Here is a 21916-nt window from a genome sequence, read left to right as displayed (position 1 = left end):
ACAAGGTGGAATTTCTGTATTAAGTAGAGGAAACTCGAGGTTTATCTTCATTTATGTCATCCTTCCTCATTTGCTTTGCAATTGGGAGAGGAATGCATTGAGTAAGAACTAGCAGATTAGGAATTTGGCATATATAATCCAGGTACATCTGTGGAAATTTGTTATACTTGTCAAATAAAGAAAGAAAAGAAAAAGAGAAGAGAAGGAAAGGAAGGGAAGGGAAAGGGAAGAGGAAGGGAAGGGAAGGAAAGGAAAGGAAGAAGGGGTGGGCATGGGGAGGAAGTAAGTCTTTGTATCAAGCGAAGTGTAGCAGTGAGGAGCAGGCTGTTTACATTGGGGAGACAACACAGTGAGACCTAGGCACCCGGAAACAGTATTAAGGATGGGTCCACAAGCAGCTGTAGCTTATGTGAATTTGACCAAAAACATAGTAAACCATTAACAGGATATAAAAAGTAAATGAAAAATCCAATTATAGTTAACTAACGTAAAGGCACATCTCCTTTTTTCTAAATCTATTTTCAAAAAAGTTAAGGATGTTTAAAAATATGAGTGACTGATTTTTAAAATGGGTTCATCCATTTTTATTCATCTAATACAGAAATACCTGTTCCTTGTGCTCAGGTTCTTCAAGGAAAGAGGAAATCAACTGAGGTGGGCAGAAGGCACAGATAAGCTCACTGCCTATCGGGAGAGAAAAGTCACATACAGGCAGATACACTATAATTATTGTATTGTGCAGTAAGTATATGATAAGTTTGAAAGAGGTATAGGATATAACTATTTTTCCCATTAAAAATCTTTCTGGGATGGCCACTATGAAAAATTACAGAATAATGGAAAAAGTTTTCTTGATATACTCATGAGAAATCTATCATAAACATGATATTATGAAGATGACAGCAAAGAACTACAATCCTTGGCACTAATTAATAGAAAATTTTACATGAGATAGGCTTTAAACACACTTTTTTCCCCTATATTGCATTTCAAAAAATAAACATTTAAAAATGTTCTAGACTTACTGGACAGTAAACAAATCCATCACTTTTTTCATCAATGAAAACTAATCTGGTCCCATTTGGGTCGGGAAAAATCTTTTTCACACTGACAGGATGTCGATAATCATTAACGAATTGCCAGTCTTCAATGTAGAAATACTGAACGACACCAGTCTAAAAAAAAAAAAAAAAAAATCCAGCCATGAAAATATAAAAGGTAGTCAAGGAAATCCTAACTTTCAACATTTAAATTAAACATATGTTCTAATTTTAAGAGAAAAATGTCATGTTTTTGATGAAGTATCTAAGAATAATATTTAGTATATGTGAAAGGTACAGACTCAAGAAAATAAATAAAATGGGAAAAGCTGGGCGCAGTGGCTCTCACCTGTAATCCCAGCACTTTGGGAGGCCAAGACAGGCGGATCACAAGGTAAGGAATTCGAGACCAGCCTGGCCAAGAGACCAGCCTGGCCAATATGGTGAAACTCCATCTCTACTAAAAATACAAAAATTAGCTGGGCATGGTGGCGGGTGCCTGTAATCCCAGCTACTTGGGAGGCTGAGGCAGGAGAATTGCTTGAACTCAGGAGGCAGAGGTTGCACTGAGCCGAGATCGCACCATTGCACTCTAGCCTGGGCAATATAGCGAGACTCTGACTCAAAAAAATAAAAATAAAAATAAAATGGGAATGTACCTGTGATTAAACAGTCTATTAATTCTAACATTCTTAGTGATATTAAAGCATAATTGATTTTTAGATTTCCTACTTGCTAGAAATACCCCTATTATATAGGAGTAACTTTTAAATACATTATTTCAATTTTTTTGCTATTAATAAATTAGAAAATTAATTTTAAGACAAAAAAATCCACCTGATAGAATCAACTGAATGTATATTAGCAATGAACATGTACATACCAAATTAAAAATGCAATACCATTTACAATTACTCAAAAAATGAGATACTTGGGTATAAACTTAAACATAACATGCCCAGGACTTGTATGCTGAAAATTACAAAACACTAATGAAAGACACAAAATATTTAACTAAATGGAGAGGTATACTGTGTTCATGGATGGGAAATTAACATGTTAATTATTCCCATCTGATATAAAGGTTTAATATCATTCTAATAAAAGAAATTTCAACAAGATTTTTTTGTAGATAGACACACAATTATTCTAAAATTTATACAGACTGATAAACTAGAAGAGCTAAAACAATTTAGAAAATAAAGTGGGAAATTAGTCTACCCAATTTTAAGGCTTTCTTTTTATAGCTATAGTAATCAAGACTGCGTAGTATTGGTGGAAGAACAGATACACAGATCAATGGAAGCCTGAAATAGAGACAGATATGTTCAACTGATTCTTTTTCCTGTTTTAAAGATGCCTGTATTTGGCCAGGCATGGTGGCTCATGCCTGTAATCCCAGCACATTGGGAGGCCAAAGTGGGTGGATCACGAGGTCAGGAGTTCCAGACCAGCCTGACCCCGTCTCTGCTAAAACATGGTGAAACCCCATCTCTACTGAAAATACAAAAATTTGCTGGGCATGGTGGCGTGTGCCTGTAATCCCAGCTACTCAGGAGGCTGAGGCAGGAGAACCTCTTGAACCTAGGAGGTGGAGGTTGCAGTGTGCTGAGATCGCGCCACTGCACTCCAGCCTGGGCGACAGAGCGAGACTCCATCTCAAAACAAAAACAAAAAATGAAAAACAAAGAGGACTGTACTTTTATTCTTATTTTTAACAGCTTTATTGATATAATTTACACACTATAAAATTCACCCTCTTAAAGGATACAACTCCATGGTTTTTTGTATATTCACAGAGTTGTGCAATACTTCATCACAATCAATATTAAAACATTTCATAACCTCAAAAAGAAACTCCACTTGGCTGTCAGTCCATATGCCCTTCGATGGGCAAATGTTAAACAAACTAGTACATCCATACCATGGAATACGACTCAATAACAAAATGGAACAAACTACGGATACACACAACTTAGATGAATCTCCAGAGAAGTCTGCTGAGTGAAAAAAAGGCCAATCTCAAAATATTGTATACTGTTTGATTCCATTTATACATTATTGAAATGGCAAAATTATGGAAATGGAGAACAAGTTATTTGTTACCAGGGGTTAAGAATGGGGTGGCAGCAAGAGGGAAGTGGCTATAAAACAGCAACACAAGCGATCCTTGTGGTAACAGAATTGTCCTGTATGTTGACTGTACCAATGTCAACATCCTGGTTGTGATTACTATAATGTTACCACTGCGGGAAACTAGGTAAAGGGGTACCTAGGACTTCTCTCTGCATTGTTTCTTACAACTGCATGTGAATTTTACAAGGATCTCAAAACAGAAAGTTTAATTAAAATTTAAAAAAAGATAACATTTTGGACTTCCATTCAGGGCAAGATAGAGAAGGATAATCTTTTCAAAAAATGGTGCTGGAACAACTGGATATCATTTGCAAAAAGTGATCTATACCTCACGGCATAAACAAAATTTAACTCAAAGCATCATGGACCTAAATGCAAAACATAAAACTATAAAATTTCTAGAAGAAAACATAGGAAAAAATTTTGTGACGCTGGGTTAGGCAAAGATTTTTTAGCTATGACACCAAAAGCATGATCCATGAAAAAATAAATTGATAAACTGGACTTTGTAAACATTAAAAAAAATCTTCTCTTTGAAAGACACTATTAAGAGAATAAAAATACAATCTGTGCGCTGGAAGAAAATATTTGCAAAGCACACATCTGATAAAGGAGTTGAATCCAAATATATATAAAGAACTCTCATAAATCAATAAGAAAACAACTCAATCAAAAATTGGTCAAAAAATTTGAACAGACGCTTCACCAAAGATATACAGAAAGCAAATAAATATGCTAAGTGCCACATCATTAGTTCATTAGGAATCCAAATTAAAATAACAATGATACCACTACACATCTATTAGAGTGGCTAAAATGAAAAAGACTGATTATGTCACGTCTTGGTGAGGACAGAGAGGAACTGGAACACTCATACACTGTTGATGGGAATGTAAAATGGTACAACCGATTTAGAGAACAGTTTGCCAGTTTCTTGAACACGAATGTTGATAGAGGCTTTATTTGTAAATACCCCAAACTGGAAATAACTCAAATGTTCACCTATATTTCTTGGATAAGCAAATTATGATATATACATACTATAGACTACTACTACTCAGCAATAAAAAGAAATGAATTACTGACACACACAACAGCACAATGCAGCTCAAAAAAATTAATGTTGAATAAAAGACAAACAAAAAGTAGTACATACTTTATGTTTCCATTTATATAAAACTCTAGAATATACAAACATTTATTACATTTACAGTTACAGAAAAAGCATGGGGTGGAGACAGATGAGAGGGAGGAATCATAAAGGAGCAGGAGAAAACTTTTGGGGGTGATGAGTATGTTCACTATTTCTGAGCCTCAAACTCCTAAGCTCAGGCAATCAGCCTGCCTTGGCCTCCCAAAGTGCTGGGATTACAGGCATGTGCCACCACGCCCGTCCAAACTGTATAACTTTAATAGTGCATTTTTTTGCATATCAATTAAACTTCAATAAAGCTGCCAAAAAACATGATATTTTCTGAATCACTCAAGAATGAAACCAGGACAGTTGCTGCTTTATGAACAGACTACTACACTTATTCCAAAAGCACTGTGGCATAGTGGAAAGAGTAGATTTTCCATCAGGAAATCTTAGTTTAAGTTCCACTTTGCTACAGACTTGCTAGCCTCTCAATCTTCAGTATCTTCCTCCTGAAAATTTCCCTGTGTATTTTATAGATAATGAGATAAAATAAGTGAGATCAGGGCTCTATAAACTATTAGTGTCATACAAATTTCCTATTCCATATTTTTCCATATCACCAAATTACCTGATACATGAGACCTACCTTACTGATGTATATTATCTCAAAGACTTACTAGTTTAGGTCAAACATAAATTTTAAAAAGTCTCTCAGATGGCAACAAGCATGCTTTAAAACATGTTCGTTAAAAAAAAAAAATTTAGGCCAGGCTCCTGTGTCCCATGCCTGTAATTCCAGCACTTTGAGAGGCCAAAGTAGGAGGATCACTTGAGACTAGGAGTTCAAGACCAGCCCGAGCAACAGAGGGAGACCCAGTTTCTACCCCCACCAAAAAAAAAAAAAAAAAAAAAAAAAAAAAAAAAAAAAAAATTTAACTAATTAGCAGGTTTCTAAAATAAATAAATAAATAAAAAGAAAATATAAAAAATGTTTCAGCTGGGCACGGTGGCTTGCGCCTGTAATCCCAGCACTTTGGGAGGCTGAGGCAGGTGGATCACGAGGTCAGGAGTTCAAGACCAGCCTGGCCAAGATGATGAAACCCCGTCTCTACTAAAAATACAAAAATTAGCTGAGTGTGGTGGCAGGTGCCTGAAATCCCAGCTACTAGGGAGGCTGAGGCAGAGAATTGCATGGGCGACAGAGAGAGACTCTGTCTCAAAAAGAAAAAAAAAAGAGAAAAAAAAAATCAAGGAGGTCTGTTTCTAAAAAAAAAAAAAAAAAAAGAAGAAGAAGAAAAGAAAAAAGAAAAATAATTTAAAAAACTAAAAATTACCACGACATGGTGGCATGCATCTGTCCTAGCTACTCAGAAGGATAAGGCAGGAGGATTGCTTGAGCCCGGGAGGTTGTGATTGTAGTAAGCTATGATTGTGCCACTGCACTCCAGCCTGGGCGACAGAGTGACACCCTGTCTCTAAAAAACAATAATGATAATGATAATTTCATGTGAGAAAGTGGAAACTTTTAAAGTAGTAAAAACTTTTTGTTTGTTGTTGTTTTTTGTTTTTTTGTTTGTTTGTTTGTTTTTCAGACGGGGTCTTGCTCTGTCACCCAGGCTGGAGTGTAGTGGCGTGATCTCAGCTCACTGGCAACCCACCCCTGGGACTCAAGTGATCTTCCCACCTCAGCCTCCTGAGTAGCTGGGACCACAGGCACACATGACCACGCCCGGCTATTTTTTTGTATTTTTATTAGAGATGGGGGTGTCGCCATGTTGCCCAAGATGGTCTTGAACTCCTAAGCTCAAGCAATCCACCCGCCTCGGCCTCCCAAAATGCTGGGATTTTAGGTGGGAGCTACTGCACCCGGCCACTATTTTGCTAAAGTGGAAAACAAAGCATTTTCTAACAACTTAATTCTTTTACAGACTGAACAAGGTAACAGGCATGATATGCTTTGAAAAATCTGTGAAAACTGTTTACAAATATAAGATGCTATAACTAGTTTATGTGCATGTGGCTAATGTAATATTTGGAGATTTAGGGTACCCATGGTTCAAAGGACTAAGAAATTGAAGTCAGATTCTCAATATTCAATTAATTTTAATATTTGCTGAATGCCTACTAAATGCAGGCATTAGAGATCTGAAGTTGAACTGTCTATGTTCATCACCAAATTAAATCCTTAAAGCACCCAGATAAGGAAAACAAGGCTTGGAGGGGTTAAGCACCAGCTAGCAAGTAATAGAACTGCTGTTTGAACCCAGATTTGCCAGGCTCCAAAGTCTGAACTTTTCACTAGGCCATCAAAATTGCTTAAAAATCACAAAACCACTGATATTAACAAATCGTGCCACCTGTGTGTTCTATATATGTACAGTCATTCGCCACATAATGTTTCGGTTGGCGATGGACTATGTACATGATAGTAGTCCCATAAGATCAGGATGGAGCTGAAAAATTCCTATTGCCTAGTGACATCATGGATGTCATAATGTCAGAGCATAAGGCATTACCCTGAAGTTTGTATTGATGCTGGTGTAAACAAACCTCGTGTGCTGCCAGTTATATAAAAGTATAGCACATATAATTATGTGTAGTACATAATACTTGATGATGATAATAAATGACTGTTACCGGTTTATGTATTTATCATACTATACTTTTTATTTTTATTTTGGAGTGCACTTCTATTTATTAAAAAAAAGTTAACTGTAAAACAGGCTCAACCAGGTCCTTCAGGAGGTATCCAGAAGAAGGCATTGTTATCACAGGAGATGACAGCTCCATGCATGTTATTCCCGCTGAAGACCTTTCAGTGGGACAAGATGCGGAGGTGGGAGACAGTGATACTGATGATCCTGATGCTATGCAGGCCTGCACTAATGTGTGTGTTTGTGTCTTAGTTTTTATAAAAAGTTTAAAAGTTAAAAAAAGTGAAAAACAAGGAAAAGCTTATAGAATAGGATATAAGAAAATATTTTTTAAGAAAATATTTTGTGTAACTGTACAATGTGTTTGTGTTTTAAGCTAAGTGTTACCACAAAAGAGTCAAAAAGTTTTTTTAAATTTAAAAGCTTATAAAGTTACAGTGAGCTAAGGTTAATTTATTTTTGAAGAAAAAATGTTTAAATAAATTTAGTGTCCCTAACTGTACAGTGTTGATAAAAATCTATGGTAGTGTACAGTAATGCTGCAGGCCTTCACGTTCACTCACCACTCACTCACTCACCCAGAGCCATTTCCAGTCCTGCAAGCTCCTATCATGGTAAGTGCCCTATACAGGCATGCCATTTTAAATATTTTATATCACACATATACTGTACCTTGTCTATGTCTAGATAGCATTGTGTTACAATTACCTATAGTATTCAGTACAGTCACATGCTGTACTGGTTTGTAGCCTAGGAGCAATAGGCTCTACCACACAGGCTAGGTGTGCAGTGGGCTGTACCATCTAGGTTCCTGTAAGCACACTCTATGACATCCACACAATGATGAAATTGCCCAATGACACGTTTCTCAGAATGTATCCCCACTGCAAAGAGACACATGAATGTATATAATTAATCACAGATAACTTCATTAATTGTATTGGATTCAATATAGAAAAAAGACTGGTAGGAAAAGAGAATGACTGAGATCACAAAATAAAAATTAAAAATTCCCAGTGTTCTCTAAAAAAGAAGGCAATACATACATCTGTACCATAGATGAGGAAATCACTAGTTAAGGCGTGGCATAAGATACGGCACTTATCATCCACTGCTGGGAAAAGCCGAGTCTCACGTTCTTCTTGAGCATCCAAGATTTCGCTTTCTATCTAAAACGTAAAGAATAATAATGGCTCACAGATTTATTTGAGTAAACCATCTATACAACATCTAGGGGTGTCTTTTTCTCAAGTTCAACTAAACATTCAGGCTCCCAAGACTACCAGAGGTCAGTTTAGTCAGAAAGCTATCAGACAGGAACCACGGCTTGCCAGCAAGGTAGCACAGATGTCCCTCTTAGTGTGAACAGTCTTTACTGCAGGCTCTGCAGCTATTTAATCGTTAATCTCTTTGTCTTCCTAGATGTAAAGAGCCATGAAACAGATGTGAGAGATGCCCTGACTTAGAAGCCCCCTCTTCACAGGTGCCAACATCTCTTGAACAACTCAGCAGGCATGGTTTCAAAGACCCCCACACACAAAATGCCCGAATATGAGTCAACACCTTCCAGGAAGCCCAAAGGTATGGCATTCCCATCAGGTTTTTATAGTTCATGTATAGTTCCTTCTAGCTCCAATTTACTAACAGGGTAATTATTATTATTATTACTGTTTTACTAAAGGCTATGTTGTGAGTAGCACTGTTGGTATTTATCAGGTTTTTGGGGAACAGGGTTAGAAAGTCAACAGAACTTCTAATATAGAAGGGGAAGGGTTTTGTTAATCCTTTACTCACACCTGGCTTTCCAGTTAGTCTGTACATCCTTGCTTCCTGACCAATATTCTTAATAATCAGACATTAGGCTGTTCATTATAACTTAGTGCGTCTCCAGGACATCAAAATTATACTTACCAAATGTAACTGGACTTTGCCTTCAAAAAGTGCAGCAGCATAGTCAGAATGAAGGCAAATACTGGCTACTGTTCCCAGATACTCCATATCTTTCAATTTTTTCACAGCTGTAGCAATTTTTAAAAACCAACACATTAAAATATTGGTAAAACTATCTCATACATACTTGCAAATAATTTTAAAAGGTGTGCTTTTGCAAAAATATTCTGAACTTAAAATTTCATTTTAATCTTAAATGATTAAATAATTAAATTGAATCTTAAAGATTAAATTTCATTTTAATCTTAGTTGCCATATAAATTTGCCTTCAGGCATTCCATTATGGTTTACCTGAAACAAAGTAATAGAAAATAAAATTATATGCAAAACAATTAAAGAATTAAACCTTAAGTTGCAAGAAACTTAATGGTATTTCCTGTTTAACAGGTTAATTTTCAGGTTTGTTCTATTCCTGAGGGTTATCTGACCTAGAATTGGGGAAAGGTGATGGGGAGGAGGCAGGGGAAGAAAAAACAAAACAAGGTTTTCCTCACATGCTAATAGCTATTATTCAAAGAATAAAAGGGGAGACAGAACTAACATTTATTAAGCACCCACTAGGTTTAAGAGTGCTTAAAAAAAGTCACTGTGCCAAGTGAGACCACGCATTTTATTTAATCTTCCTCATGATCCATTAAAAGTAGAAGTATCCTCATTTTCCAGATGAGTAAGGCTCACAAGTGTAAAGTGATTTGTCTATAGTCACTTAGCTAACAGAGGCAGAAGGGGAAATTAAATCCAGGGCCTCTCTAATTCTGAAGCTCACACTCTACCCACTATGCTATGCTGCCATCACTACAAAGGTAAAGAATAAAAGCTTTCTAAAAATTATGCAAATTTTTAGAAGACTTACAAAACCATTTAAGCTAAGAATGAGATATGTGAATAAAAAAGAGTGAAAGACTTGGTCCTAAAAGAAACTTGCAGTGCTTCCCAAATAACAGAAATTATGTGCTAGATAAGAATAAACAACTGGATTTAGACTTGCCATTCTCTCCAAGGACATAAAACCAAGCTCGATTATTCATTCCTACAGCCAGATGATAAAGACCTACTGCCACAAAGTTGGGTTCCACATCAACAGAAACTGTGATTGGTAGCTCCTATAATAGAGAAAATAGTAATAAATCAACGGCTAAACTTATTTTATTAATAAATAAAAGAAAAATAACACCATTTTCATACTCCTTCAACAGGGTTGGCTACGGTGACTTCAAGGAGGGAGGTGAGATAGGCAATCCTTGTGCTGCAGGCATCCCCAAGTATGGGAAGCTTGGTTAGGAAAACATGAAGTGAGCCCCTTTGGGTAGAGAGTGCTAGCAACTGGCCATCATCAGTCCAGGACAAGGTACCCAATCCTGAAATAATCGACAAAATAAATGATTATTCAAAAACAATATATAGTTGCAGGCAGCAAACAAATATTTTCATTTAAGCTACCAGAGACATAACAATTTTCAAATATTTTCCTTACTAGTTTAAGTAGTTTTTTTTTTAGACTAGGAAATTTGCCATGGATTGGCATAAGAATATGAGCACTGGCTCATTCCCTGTGGCTCAAAGGGAAAGTACAGTTATGTGTCACTTAACAACAGGGCTATGTTCCGAGAAATCTGTCACTAGGTGACTTTGTTGTTGTGTGAACATCATAGAGTGTGCTTACACAAACCTAGATCAAATAGCCTACTATGTACCTAGGCTATATGGTATAGCCTATTGCTCCTAGGCTATAGGCCTGTATGGCATGTTACTGCACTGAACACTGCAGGCAAATGTAACACAGCAGTAAGTATTTGCACATTGAATCATATCTAAATATAGAAAATGTACAGTAAGCCTGAGCAACAAAACAAGATGCTGTCTCAAAAAAAAAAAAAAAAAAAAGAAAGAAAGAAAGAAAGAAAAGGTAGTAAATATGGACCATGTATGTGGACTGAAACGTCATTATGTGGGTCATGACTGTATATAAGAATTTATACTTTACATTAGAATTAGGATAAAATTCACTATAAATCTCTGGATCAAAGTAGACATATCTTTCTAGTCAAGCAGTATGACAATATAATTACTAAAATAAGGAGACTATTTTAGGGAACTCTAGTGAAGAGTATTAAAATTTATTTCTGGCCAGGCAGAGTGGCTCACGCCTGTAATCCCAGTACTTTGGGAGGCCAAGGCAGGCGGATCACCTGAGGTCAGCAGTTTGAGACCAGCCTGGCCAACATGGTGAAACCCCATCTCTACTAAAAATACAAAAATTAGCTGGGCGTGGTGGCACATGCCTGTAATCCCAGCTACTTGGGAGGCTGAGGCAGGAGAATCACTTGCACCCGGGAGGTGGAGGTTGCAGTGAGCAGAGATCATGCCATTGCATTCCATCCTGGGCTACAAAACAAGAATCCGTCTCAAAAAAAAAAAAAAAAAAAAATGTATTCCTCCTACAACGAATGCAAATCACACAATAACAAACACAACCTTACTCTCTGTAACTGGAATGATAAAGTGTCAATCTGCTTCAGAAAAATCAATACCTTTATTTTCCTCATCCAGGTTGAGTATAACATACATGTCTTTTAAGTCAACCAAGTCTTGGATTTTAATGCTGAAAAACAAAAATGTATTATTAAAAAATATATATGATCTTTATATAAAACTGTTTTAGTTCACAAAAAATTATAAACCATGGAATAGGTTACTGGTCTCCAAAATGTGATGTACAGAATGATCTACTGGGTTAAGAAAATATTAGAATTTCTGTACTTCATTATATTTTATCTTTAAACTTTTGGGTTTGTTGTCGTTGTTCATTTGCTTACTGTGTGCAGAGATGGGGGGCGGGCAGGGTTGTGCCTGGCTTAATCTCTGATCTATAGCTTCAGGAATAAGGAGGTTAAAATTGTCCTGAAGAAATTTGGGTACGAAAATATTCTCCTGAGTAGTATTAATTATTGTAAGATGATACAGGTTTCTCTTTACAATGTGTTCCCTTTCTCCCCTGCCCAGAGTTCTTTCATACAAAAGGAAGTGAATTATAGTATAGAAATAACATTAAATTTGGATCAGAAGGATCAGGTTGAAAGCGCTGAAAAATGCGGGCATAACATTATTTCATAAGGTTGTAATAAGAATAAGTAAGTTGATGTAAATGAAAGTTGTGTAGTACAATGTTGGGAACTAATAGTTGTAACATTTCTTTCCTCCTAATCTCCTTTTCTCCTTTCTCTTTTCTTCCAGTGTTTTCCTCTTACATTTTTTCCCTCATTATTTTCATTTAATTAAACTTTTAAGATAATTTCAGATTCACAGGTAGTTGTAAGAGGCAATATAGAGAGATAGAGAGATTCCATGTCCCCTTTTCTCCCAATAGTAACATCTTGAAACACTATAGTATAATACCACAATCAGGATACTGACATTGATAGAAACCACAAATCTTATTCTGACGTCCCTAGTTTTACTTGTACTCAGTGTGTGTGTTTAGTAACTTTCTCACACATGAGATTCATGAGACTCACAACCATAGTCAGGATATACATAGTTCCATGACCACAAGGATCTCTCATGTTGCCTTTTTATAAACACTCACCTCCTTCCTTCTGACCCCAGCTCCATCTCTAACCTCTGGGAATCACTAATCTGTTCTTTGTTTTTATAATTCTATCTCTTTAAGAACATTATATAAATGAAATCATATAATATGCAACCTGTTGAGACTGGCTTTTTTCCATTCAGTGCAATCCTTTGGAAATTCATTCAAGTTGTTGGGTGTATCAACAGGTTGTTCCTTTTTATTGTTGAGTAGTGTTCTATGGCATGGATGAACCATTCACCCACTGAAGGACATCTGGATTGTTTCCAGTATTTGGCTATTACAAATAAAGTTGCTATAAACATTCATATACAGGTTTTTATCTGAATGTAGGTGTTCATTTCTCTGGAATAAGTGGCCAGATGTGTAACTGCTGGATCATATGGTAATTGCATGTCTAGTATTTTAAGAAACTGCCAAACTGTTTTCCAGAGTAGCTGTACCATGATGCATTCCCACCAGCAATGTATGAGTAATCCAGTTTCTCCTCATCCTTACCCACATTTGGTGTTATCACTATTTTTCATTTTAGTCATTCTAATAGATGGGTAGTAATAGCTAATTGTGGTTTTAATTAGCATTTCCCTAATGGCTAATCATGTTGAGTATCTTTTCATGTATTTGTTATTATTTGGTGAAATCTATGTCTTTTGCCTATTTTCTAATAGGGTTGTTTGCTTTTTTTACCGTTGGGTTTTTGTTTAACGGTAACTATATAAGTAAATGTATTATTTTCGTGTTGCATAAATTGACATGTAAATAGATAATTGACATTTAAACAAAAATAGTATCAACATAGTGTTGGGTTGATAACATATACAGATGTTAAACATATGACATACTGTTGGGTCTTGAGAGTCCTTTACATATTCTAGATACTAGCCCTTTGTTGGATACGTGGTTTGCAAATATTTCCTCATTTTGCAGCTTATCTTTTCATCTTATTTATTTATTTATTTATTTTCAGAGTCAAGGTTTCACCACATTGGCCAGGCTGGTCTCAAACTCCTGACCTCAGGTGATGTGCCTGCCTTGGCCTCCCAAAGTGCTGGAATTACAGATGTGAGGCACCGTGTCCGGCCATCTTTTCATCTTTAACAGAGTATTTCACAAAGCAAAAGTTTTAAATTTTGATGAAATCTACTTTATCAATTTTTCCTTTTATAGATCGTACTTTTGGTTTCAAGTCTAAGAATTCTTTGCCTAACCCTAGATCCAAAAGATATCCTCCTATGTTTTACATTTTATATTTAAGTCCATGAGTGAATTTTTTATTAAGGTGTAAGGTTTGTGTCAAAATTTTTTTTTCATTTGTGGATGTCTAATTGCCCCAGTACCATTTGTTGAAAAGGGTATCTTGCTTTTATTGAATTATTTTTCACCTTTGTCAAAAACCAACTGTGCATATTTGTATGGGTTTATTTCTGTCTTCTCTATTCTGTTCCATTGATTGATATGTCTTTTCCTCTGCCAATGATACATAGTCTTGATGATTGTAGCTAAACAAGTTTTTATATTGGGAAGAATGATTTCTCCCATTTTATCATTCTTTTTTAAGATTGCTGTTGGCTATTTTAGGATCTGTGCCTATCTACATCTATCTATCTATCTATCTATCTATCTATCTATCTATCTATCTATCTATCTATCTCTATCTGTCTGTCTATATTAGAATAAGCATGCCTATGCCTACAAAGAAGCATGCTGGGATTTTGATATAAATTTCATTAAACAATAGATCAACCTGGGGGAACTGACATCTTCACTTTGTTGAGCTTTTCAATCTATGAACACAGTATATCTCTCTATTTATTTGGGTCTAATTTGATCTCTTTAATCAGCATTTTATCATTTTCAGCAAAGACACTGTACAGGTTTTGTTAGAGGTACACTTAAGCAGTTCAGTTTCTTTGGAGTGACTGAAAATGGTATTGGTTTTCATTTTTGTTTTCATTGTTAATGTTCATTGTTAGTATATAGAAATGTGATTAATTTTTGTGTGTTGATCTTATATCCTACAATCTTGCTCAACTCATTTATTAGTTTTAGTTCTAGGAGTTGCTTTTTTGCAGAAAAATAAACTAAAACTCATTTATTAGTTTTAGTTCCAGGAGTTGCTTTTATGTAGAAAATTCCAAGATTTTTATGTAGAAAATCCCAAGATGATCATGACATCTGCAAAGAGAGATAGTTTTCCTTTTTCCTTTCTAATCTGAGTGCTGTGTATTTTTTTTTCTTGCCTATTGCAGTGGCTAGAACTTCTAATGCTAGGTTGAGTAAGAGTAATGAGAGCAGATATTCTTGTCTTGTTCCTAATCTTAAGGGACAAGCATTCCGTCTTTCACCATTAAGCATGATATTAGATGTAGGTTTTTTGTAGTTGTTCTTTTTTTTTTGAGACAGGGTTTCACTCTTTTGCCCAGGCTGGAGTGCAGTGGCACGATCACAGCTCACTGCAGCCTCAACCTCCCAGGCTCAAGTGATCCTCCCACCTCAGCCTCCCAAGTTGCTGGGACTACAGGAAACGACCACAGCTCACTGCAGCCTCAACCTCCCAGGCTCAAGTGATTCTCCCACCTCAGCCTCCCAAGTTGCTGGGACTACAGGCAACTTGTAGAGATGGGGTCTCGCCATATTGCCCAGGCTGGTCTTGAACTCTTGGGCTCAAGTGATTCTCCCGCCTTGGCCTCCCAAGGTGCTGGGATTACAGGTGTGAGCCACTGTGCCCGGCCTATATTGTTCTTTATCAAATTGAGGTAATTACCTGCTATTCCTAACTTGCTGAGAGTTTTTATCATGAAGGTGTGCTGGACTTTGTGCAATGCTTTTTCTGTGTCAATTGATGTGATTATATATATGGTTTGTCTTTTTTAGCTTCTGATAGAGTGATTACATTTTTTTTTGTTTTCTTTTTGAGACAGGGTCTTGCTCTGTTGCTCAGGCTAGGGTGCAGTGATGCAACTGCAGCTCACTGCAACCTCAAACTCCTTGGCTCAGCAATCCTCCCACCTCAGCTTCCTGAGTAGCTAGGAATACAGGCACATGCCGCCATGCCTGGCTATTTTGTTTTAGAGATGGGGTCTCGCTATATTGCCCAGGCTGGTCTCGAACTCCTAGCTTCAGGTGATCCTCCTGGCTCAGCCTCCCAAAGCGCTGGGATTACAGCAGCCATGTGCCACTGCACCTGACATAGATTACACTGATTTTTAAATATTGAACCATTTGATATTTTCAGTATCTGAAATAAATCACACTTGGTCATGAAGTATAATTCTTTTTATACATTGCTACATTCAGTTTATTAAATTCTGTTGAGAATTTTCATGCTCAAGTTTATGAGAGATATTGACCTGTATTTTTCTTTTTTAATACACTGTCTTTGTTTGGTCTTGGTATAAAGGTAATACTAGCCTTATAAAATAAGTTGAAGTGTTCTCTACTCTTTATTTTCGAGAAGAGATTTTAAAAAAATTGGTATTAATCCTTTCTCAAGTGTTTGGCAGAATTCTTCAATGAAACCATACAGGCCTTGAGATTTATTTTTTGGGAGCACTTAAATCACTAATTCCATTTTATTGTAGTTATAGGGCTAATCCAGATGATCTGTTTTCATTTGGGTTGAGTTTTGGTAGTTTGCAGTTTTCAAAGAATTGTCCCATTTCTTCTAGGTTGTCAAATTTTGAGTGTAAAATTGTTTGTAGTATTCCTTTATTATTCTCATAATGGCTTTCAGATCTGTAGGGATACTCCTGTTTCATTCTTGATATTGGTGATTTGTTGTGTCTATTCTCTTATTTTTGTCAGGCTTGTTAGAAGCGTATCAATTTTATTTTCTTCAAAGAACCAGCTTCTTGTTTAATTGATTTTTTTTTTTTTTTTTTTGAGACAGAGTCTCGCTCTGTCACTGAGGCTGGAGTGCAATGGTGCGAACTTGGCTCACCGCAACCTCTGCCTCCTGGGTTCAAGCGATTCTCCTGCCTCAGCCTCCCGAGTAGCTGGGATTATAGGCATGCACCACCATGCCCGGCTAGTTTTGTATTTTTAGTAGAGACAGGGTTTCTCCATGGTGGTCAGGCTGATATTTAAAATTTTCTCATTTTCCATTTCACAATTTTCTTTTTATTATATTCTTCCTTTTGCTTTATGTTTATCTTGCTCCTTTTTTCAGTGTCTTGAGGTAGAAACTTAGATTACTGATTTGAGGCCCTTTTTCCCCCTAATGTAAACATTTCGTGCTATAAATTTTCTTCTATGCTGCTTTAGCTGCCTCCCACGTATTTTGATATATTTTCATTTTCATTCAGTTCTATGTATTTTTTAATTGCTTTGGGGCTCTAGGACCCATGAATTATTTAGAAATATGTTGTTTAATTTCCAAGTGTTTGCAGGTTTTCCTGCTGTTACTGACTTCTAGTTTGATTCCATTATGGTCAGAGAACATATTTTATATGATTCAATTTAAATTTGCTGAGGTTTGTTTCATGAGCCAGGGTAGTCTATTGTGGTGAATGTTCCACAGGCACTTGAAAAAAATGTGAATTTTGTTGCTGCTGGGTGCAGTGTTCTATTAGGTTTAGTTGGTTTATAGTGCTGACCTAGTCTTTTATATCCTTGTTGACCTTCTGCGTAGTTGGTTCTATACATTACAGTTGTCCCTCAGTATCCCAAGAGGATTGGGTTCCAGGATCCCTCTGTGGATACCAAAATCCACAGATGCTCAAGTCCATTATATAAATGATGTTGTATTTGCATATAACCTATACACATCCTCCCATATACTTTGAGTCATCTTTAGGTCACTTACAGTACCTAATACAAGGTTAAATGCTGTGCCAAGTTCAAACATATCAATGTAAATGATGGCTAGAGTAGCTATCTTCTGGTTAGCATTTGTATGGTCTTTTTCTATCCTTTTACATGGTTATATCATTATATTTGAAGTGAATTTCTTACAATGACCCTTTTAATAGGGTCATTAAAAATACATTCTAGGCCGGGCGTGGTGGCTCACACCTGTAATCCCACCATTTTGGGAGGCTAAGGCGGGTGGATCACTTGAGGTCAGTTCGAAACCAGCCTGCCAACATGGTACAACCCCGTCTCTACTAAAAATACAAAAATTAGCCAGGCATAGTGGTGCACACCTGTAATCCCAGCTACTTGGGAGGCTGAGGTAGGAGAATCACTTGAACTTGGGAGGCGGAGGTTGCAGTGAGCCAAGATCATGCCACTGCACTCCAGCCTGGGCAACAGAGTGAGACTCTGTCTCAAAAAAAAAAAAAAAAAAATTCCACTCAGTCTATGTCTAATAAGTTTTTCACTTACATTTAATGTGTTGACATGTTTGAATTGAAGTCTACTGCTTTATTATTTGCTTTCTATTTGTTCCCTCTGTCTTATTTGTTTTTATTCCTGTTTCTTTCCTTTGTTTAGATTTGAACATTTTTTAGTATTCCATTTTAATTTATCTATTGTGCTTTTGTATATTTCTTTGAATAGTTTTCTTAGAGGTTGCTCTAGATTATAATACACATATTTAAGTTTTCATAGTCTACTTAGAATCAATATTTTGCCATTTCAAGTGGAATGTAGAAGTCTTATCGCATACAAAAGCTTTTACCCTCTCTCCCCTTTATAGTATAGTTGTCTTATATATTGCATTTTCATGCATTAAACACCCTACTGAGCAATATTATAATTTTTGTTTTAAACCATCACATATACGTTAAAGATCTCAAAAGAAAAATGTCTATTATATTTACCCGGATATTTACCATTTCTGTTGCTCTTCCTTCATTCTTAATGTCCCAAATTTCCTTCTGTTCTCAGTTCTCTTCTATCTGAAGAACTTCCTTCAGCAGTTCTTTTAGAGAGCAAGATAGTCTCTTCATTTTCCTTCATCTAAAAATGCTTTTATTTCACTTTCATTTACTGACATACATTGTCACTGGATAAAGAATTTCAGTTGACAATGCTTTTATTTTAGCACTTTAAGAATATTGTGGCATTTCCTTCTAGCCTCCATGCTTTACGGTGAGAAAATCCACTGTCATTCAAAATGTTGCTCTCTGGCTGCTTTCAAGATTTTTTCTTTGTCTTTATTTTTCAACAGTTTGATTATGATGTGAATAGCCCTAGATTTCTTCTGGTTTATCCTTTTGGGGACTTGCTGAGCTTCTACAATATGCAGGTTTATGTCTTTTGCCATAAAGTTTCCAGCCATTATTTTTGGGATTCTGAAGACACAAATACTAGACCTTTTGTTACTGTCTAATAGGTCTCTGGGACAAATAATTTTGTTTCATTTTTTTCTTCCATGTTCAGATTGGATATTTTCTAATGATCTCTCTTCAAGTTCACTGACTCTTTATTTTCTCCATTTGCTACTAAGTCTATCAAATTTATTGCATTTTATAGTTCTAAAATTTCCATTTGGTTCTTCTTTACTGGTTCTATTTCTTTTCTGAGACTTTCTAGCTTTCCATTTGTTTCAAGAGCATTAGCCCTTACCTCTTGGGGCATTTCTATATCTGCTGTCTGCATAATCTGGGCATTGGTGTCTTTTTATTGTTATTTCCTGAGCGAGTTAAAATTCTCCTAATTCTTCATATGTCAAGTAATTTGGGGTTCTATTCTGGACATTGCGAAATTATGAGATTGTGTCTAATCTAAATCCCATGGAGAAGGTTAATATTTCTGTTTCAGCAGGCCATCAACCTGGCTGGGTTCAGGCCACAAGTTTCAAGGAGCCTTCTGTAGCTGACGGTTTCAATGTCAATTCTGTTTTCAACACCTTTGCAGTGGTATTCAGATATATCCCTCTATGGCCCACTCAGTGGCTAGTATAAGACCTTGGCTATGATCTATGTCTCAGTTCAGTTCACAGGGTCTTTGGTGTATGTTTAGGATAAGTCTATACATATGCGCTTAAGGATGAACCCAGGAGTTCATAAATATCTTTACAGGGTTGCTTTCCTGAGTTCCTTCCTCCCTGTGATCAATCTAGTACTTTCCAGTCCCTAGGGCTCCTAATTTTGGTCCTCTATTAATGCTTGATCTCTAGTTACTCTGTTCTACCACATAATTCCCACACTGTATGAGCACTTGTGACCAAGGGAGGACAGAGAGAAAAATAGGCAATAGTGGTTTGCCCTATCTTCTTGAAGCCACAGCCTCTAATTGGAGAGAATATTATCCTCCATCAGAGTTTTAGGTGCCTGTGGGTCCTTGGTGCCACTGTTCTTGCTGCCACTGCCATGGGGAGACTGCTTGGTGGCTGGAGCATTAGAGAACAAAGAACAAAAAAAGAAAAGAAAACCAGGGGATTTCCCCAACTGCCTTTCAGCATTATAAGTTCTCTTTCCTGCAACTTAAGCCAGAACCAGAGAGTTTCCTTAAAACTCTCTCTGTGCTTTGGTGCCTACTTCTAGGTTTCAGACTTCCTTGAGTCCTGGCTGTGAGACAGCAGAGGACAAGTGGGAGACTCCCTGCTGGTTAGCTGGCACTTCAAATTCCGTCTTCTTTTCCAATCTGCCTGCTACTATTTACTTTTCAGAGTCCTTAAATATCTGCTCCATGCATTCTGTTCACGTTTTATAGCTGTACTCAGTGGGAGACATGGGGTGGAGTGTGCTTACTCCATGTTACCCAGAACTACCTATTTTATTTTTAAGATTGATTTTCAACTATACTTTGTTTTATATTTTTGCCCTGAATATTAAAATCAGGAGCAAAGTAGTCTTAGACGTTTTAAATTGTAAACATGATTGCCAGATTCATATTAGCTAACAAAGTTTGGCTGATTCACTTAAGTATTTACTATATAAACTTTCCTAAAAATATGTGAAAATAACTTACCAGTTATCTCCACATGTAGCAACTTTGTTAAGAGTCTGTGATACTGCAATGCTGGTTAGATTATCTTTATGGTTACGAGCCTGAAATATCTCTTGACCAAGCTCTCCAGTATGAGTAGAAATGACCACAAAATATCCACATGAAAAACCAATCATGATGCGGCCATCACCATACCTATAGCAACGAAGGCAACAATATGGTAAACAAGGAGATTAGTTATCAGTGGCAACATGGTAAATTAGCAAGTACCTTAAAATTAAGGAATTATAGAATATAATTTATCAAGGGCCTACTTTGTATCAGATAATATACTAGGTAGTTTTGCACACTAAATCACAGACCATGAATCAGAAAATGTTACTTATAGAATTGAATGTTACAAACAAAAATTGAATACAATTAGTAAGGAAAAATCTACAGATGTCCTTCTGTAATGAGCTTTTTGTACATACCAGTTATAGCAGACATACCAGTTATAGCAGACAATGTTGCCAAAGTCCTGCTGAAATTCAAGATCAGCTGGGTTATCTGGTTCATTCAGATTTAAAAAAAACAAAGTTTTCTTGCCAAGCACCACACTTATCTGCCAGAAAAGATTAGGAGACTGTGAAATGAGTTACTTAGTACTTCATGAAAAGACCATTAAGCAAATCCAACAGCTGAACCTAATTTGTGAAAATAATAAGCCCAATTTAGATGTGCTAAATGCTGTAACTAGTATAATAATATGGCTAAAAATGTATTTACTAATATATAAACTGGTAAGCGTCCTTGGTTTTACACATCTTCAATATACCCTTTGAAATATACTACAATTCCTTTGTGGAGTGTCCATTTAAATTTTCTATACCTTTCATTAGAGTACTGCACACTACAGGATTGTAAGTCTGACAGTTCCACTGCAAATGAATTCATATTTAGATTATAAAGACTCTTCCACTCTAAGAGGCTGTTCTGCTCTTAAGCCATTTGGGATTATAGGTCCACACTCCTGTGGATACTCCAGCTTGGCTTTTATATCATCATTGGTTCCATCACCTGCAGGTCAGTGTTGGCTAAACTAGTGTCTCTTTGCTACTCATGCAAGTAAATTCTTAAGTGTAATTCCCAGTGGAGGATGTAATTATGTTGGGGAGAAAAAAAGTACATTACTTATTTGGGCTCATTATCATGTATTTTCTTGATTATAAGATGCTCTCAATTGTAAGTCACTATCAATTTAATAGGTTTTTAGGAAACAAAGAACTACTACTTTATTAAATATATTCATATTGATTGTGAAAATCATCCTGATTTCAGAATGTTAAGATGTGGCAGGGAAAATGCATCTAAGTATTAACCAAAAGCTACAACTTTGGCTGGGTGCGGTGGCTCATGCCTGTAATCCCAGCACTTTGGGAGGCCAAGGGAGGTGGATCACCTGAGGTCGGGAGTTTGAGACCAGCCTGACCAACATGGAGAAACCCCATCTCTACTAAAAATACAAAATTAGCTGGGTGTGGTGGCGCATGCCTGTAATCACAGCTACTTGGGAGGCTGAGGCAGGAGAATC

The 21916-nt window shown here is 36.5% G+C and overlaps 1 protein-coding gene across 2 annotated transcripts in view; it reads right to left on the bottom strand.

Annotated features, from left to right (window-relative positions):
- The window catches only part of WDR19 (WD repeat domain 19), a 103590-nt gene that overhangs the window by 59807 nt on the left and 21867 nt on the right, over positions 1-21916 (bottom strand). For both annotated transcript variants that reach the window (XM_019025463.3, XM_055384806.2), the window contains 8 exons: positions 20835-20947; positions 20365-20538; positions 11450-11520; positions 10104-10276; positions 9907-10021; positions 8880-8986; positions 8015-8137; positions 1026-1175 (listed from right to left, as the gene is read on the bottom strand). In XM_019025463.3, coding sequence (XP_018881008.3) covers positions 1026-1175; positions 8015-8137; positions 8880-8986; positions 9907-10021; positions 10104-10276; positions 11450-11520; positions 20365-20538; positions 20835-20947 — 1026 coding nt within the window. The remainder of the gene's footprint in view (positions 1-1025; positions 1176-8014; positions 8138-8879; positions 8987-9906; positions 10022-10103; positions 10277-11449; positions 11521-20364; positions 20539-20834; positions 20948-21916) is intronic.

The sequence above is a fragment of the Gorilla gorilla genome, chromosome 3, assembly GCF_029281585.2.
Source record: "Gorilla gorilla gorilla isolate KB3781 chromosome 3, NHGRI_mGorGor1-v2.1_pri, whole genome shotgun sequence".
NCBI lineage: Eukaryota > Metazoa > Chordata > Mammalia > Primates > Hominidae > Gorilla > Gorilla gorilla.
The sequence above is the reverse complement of the archived record's forward strand: the minus strand, read 5'-3'. Positions and strand labels throughout refer to the sequence as shown.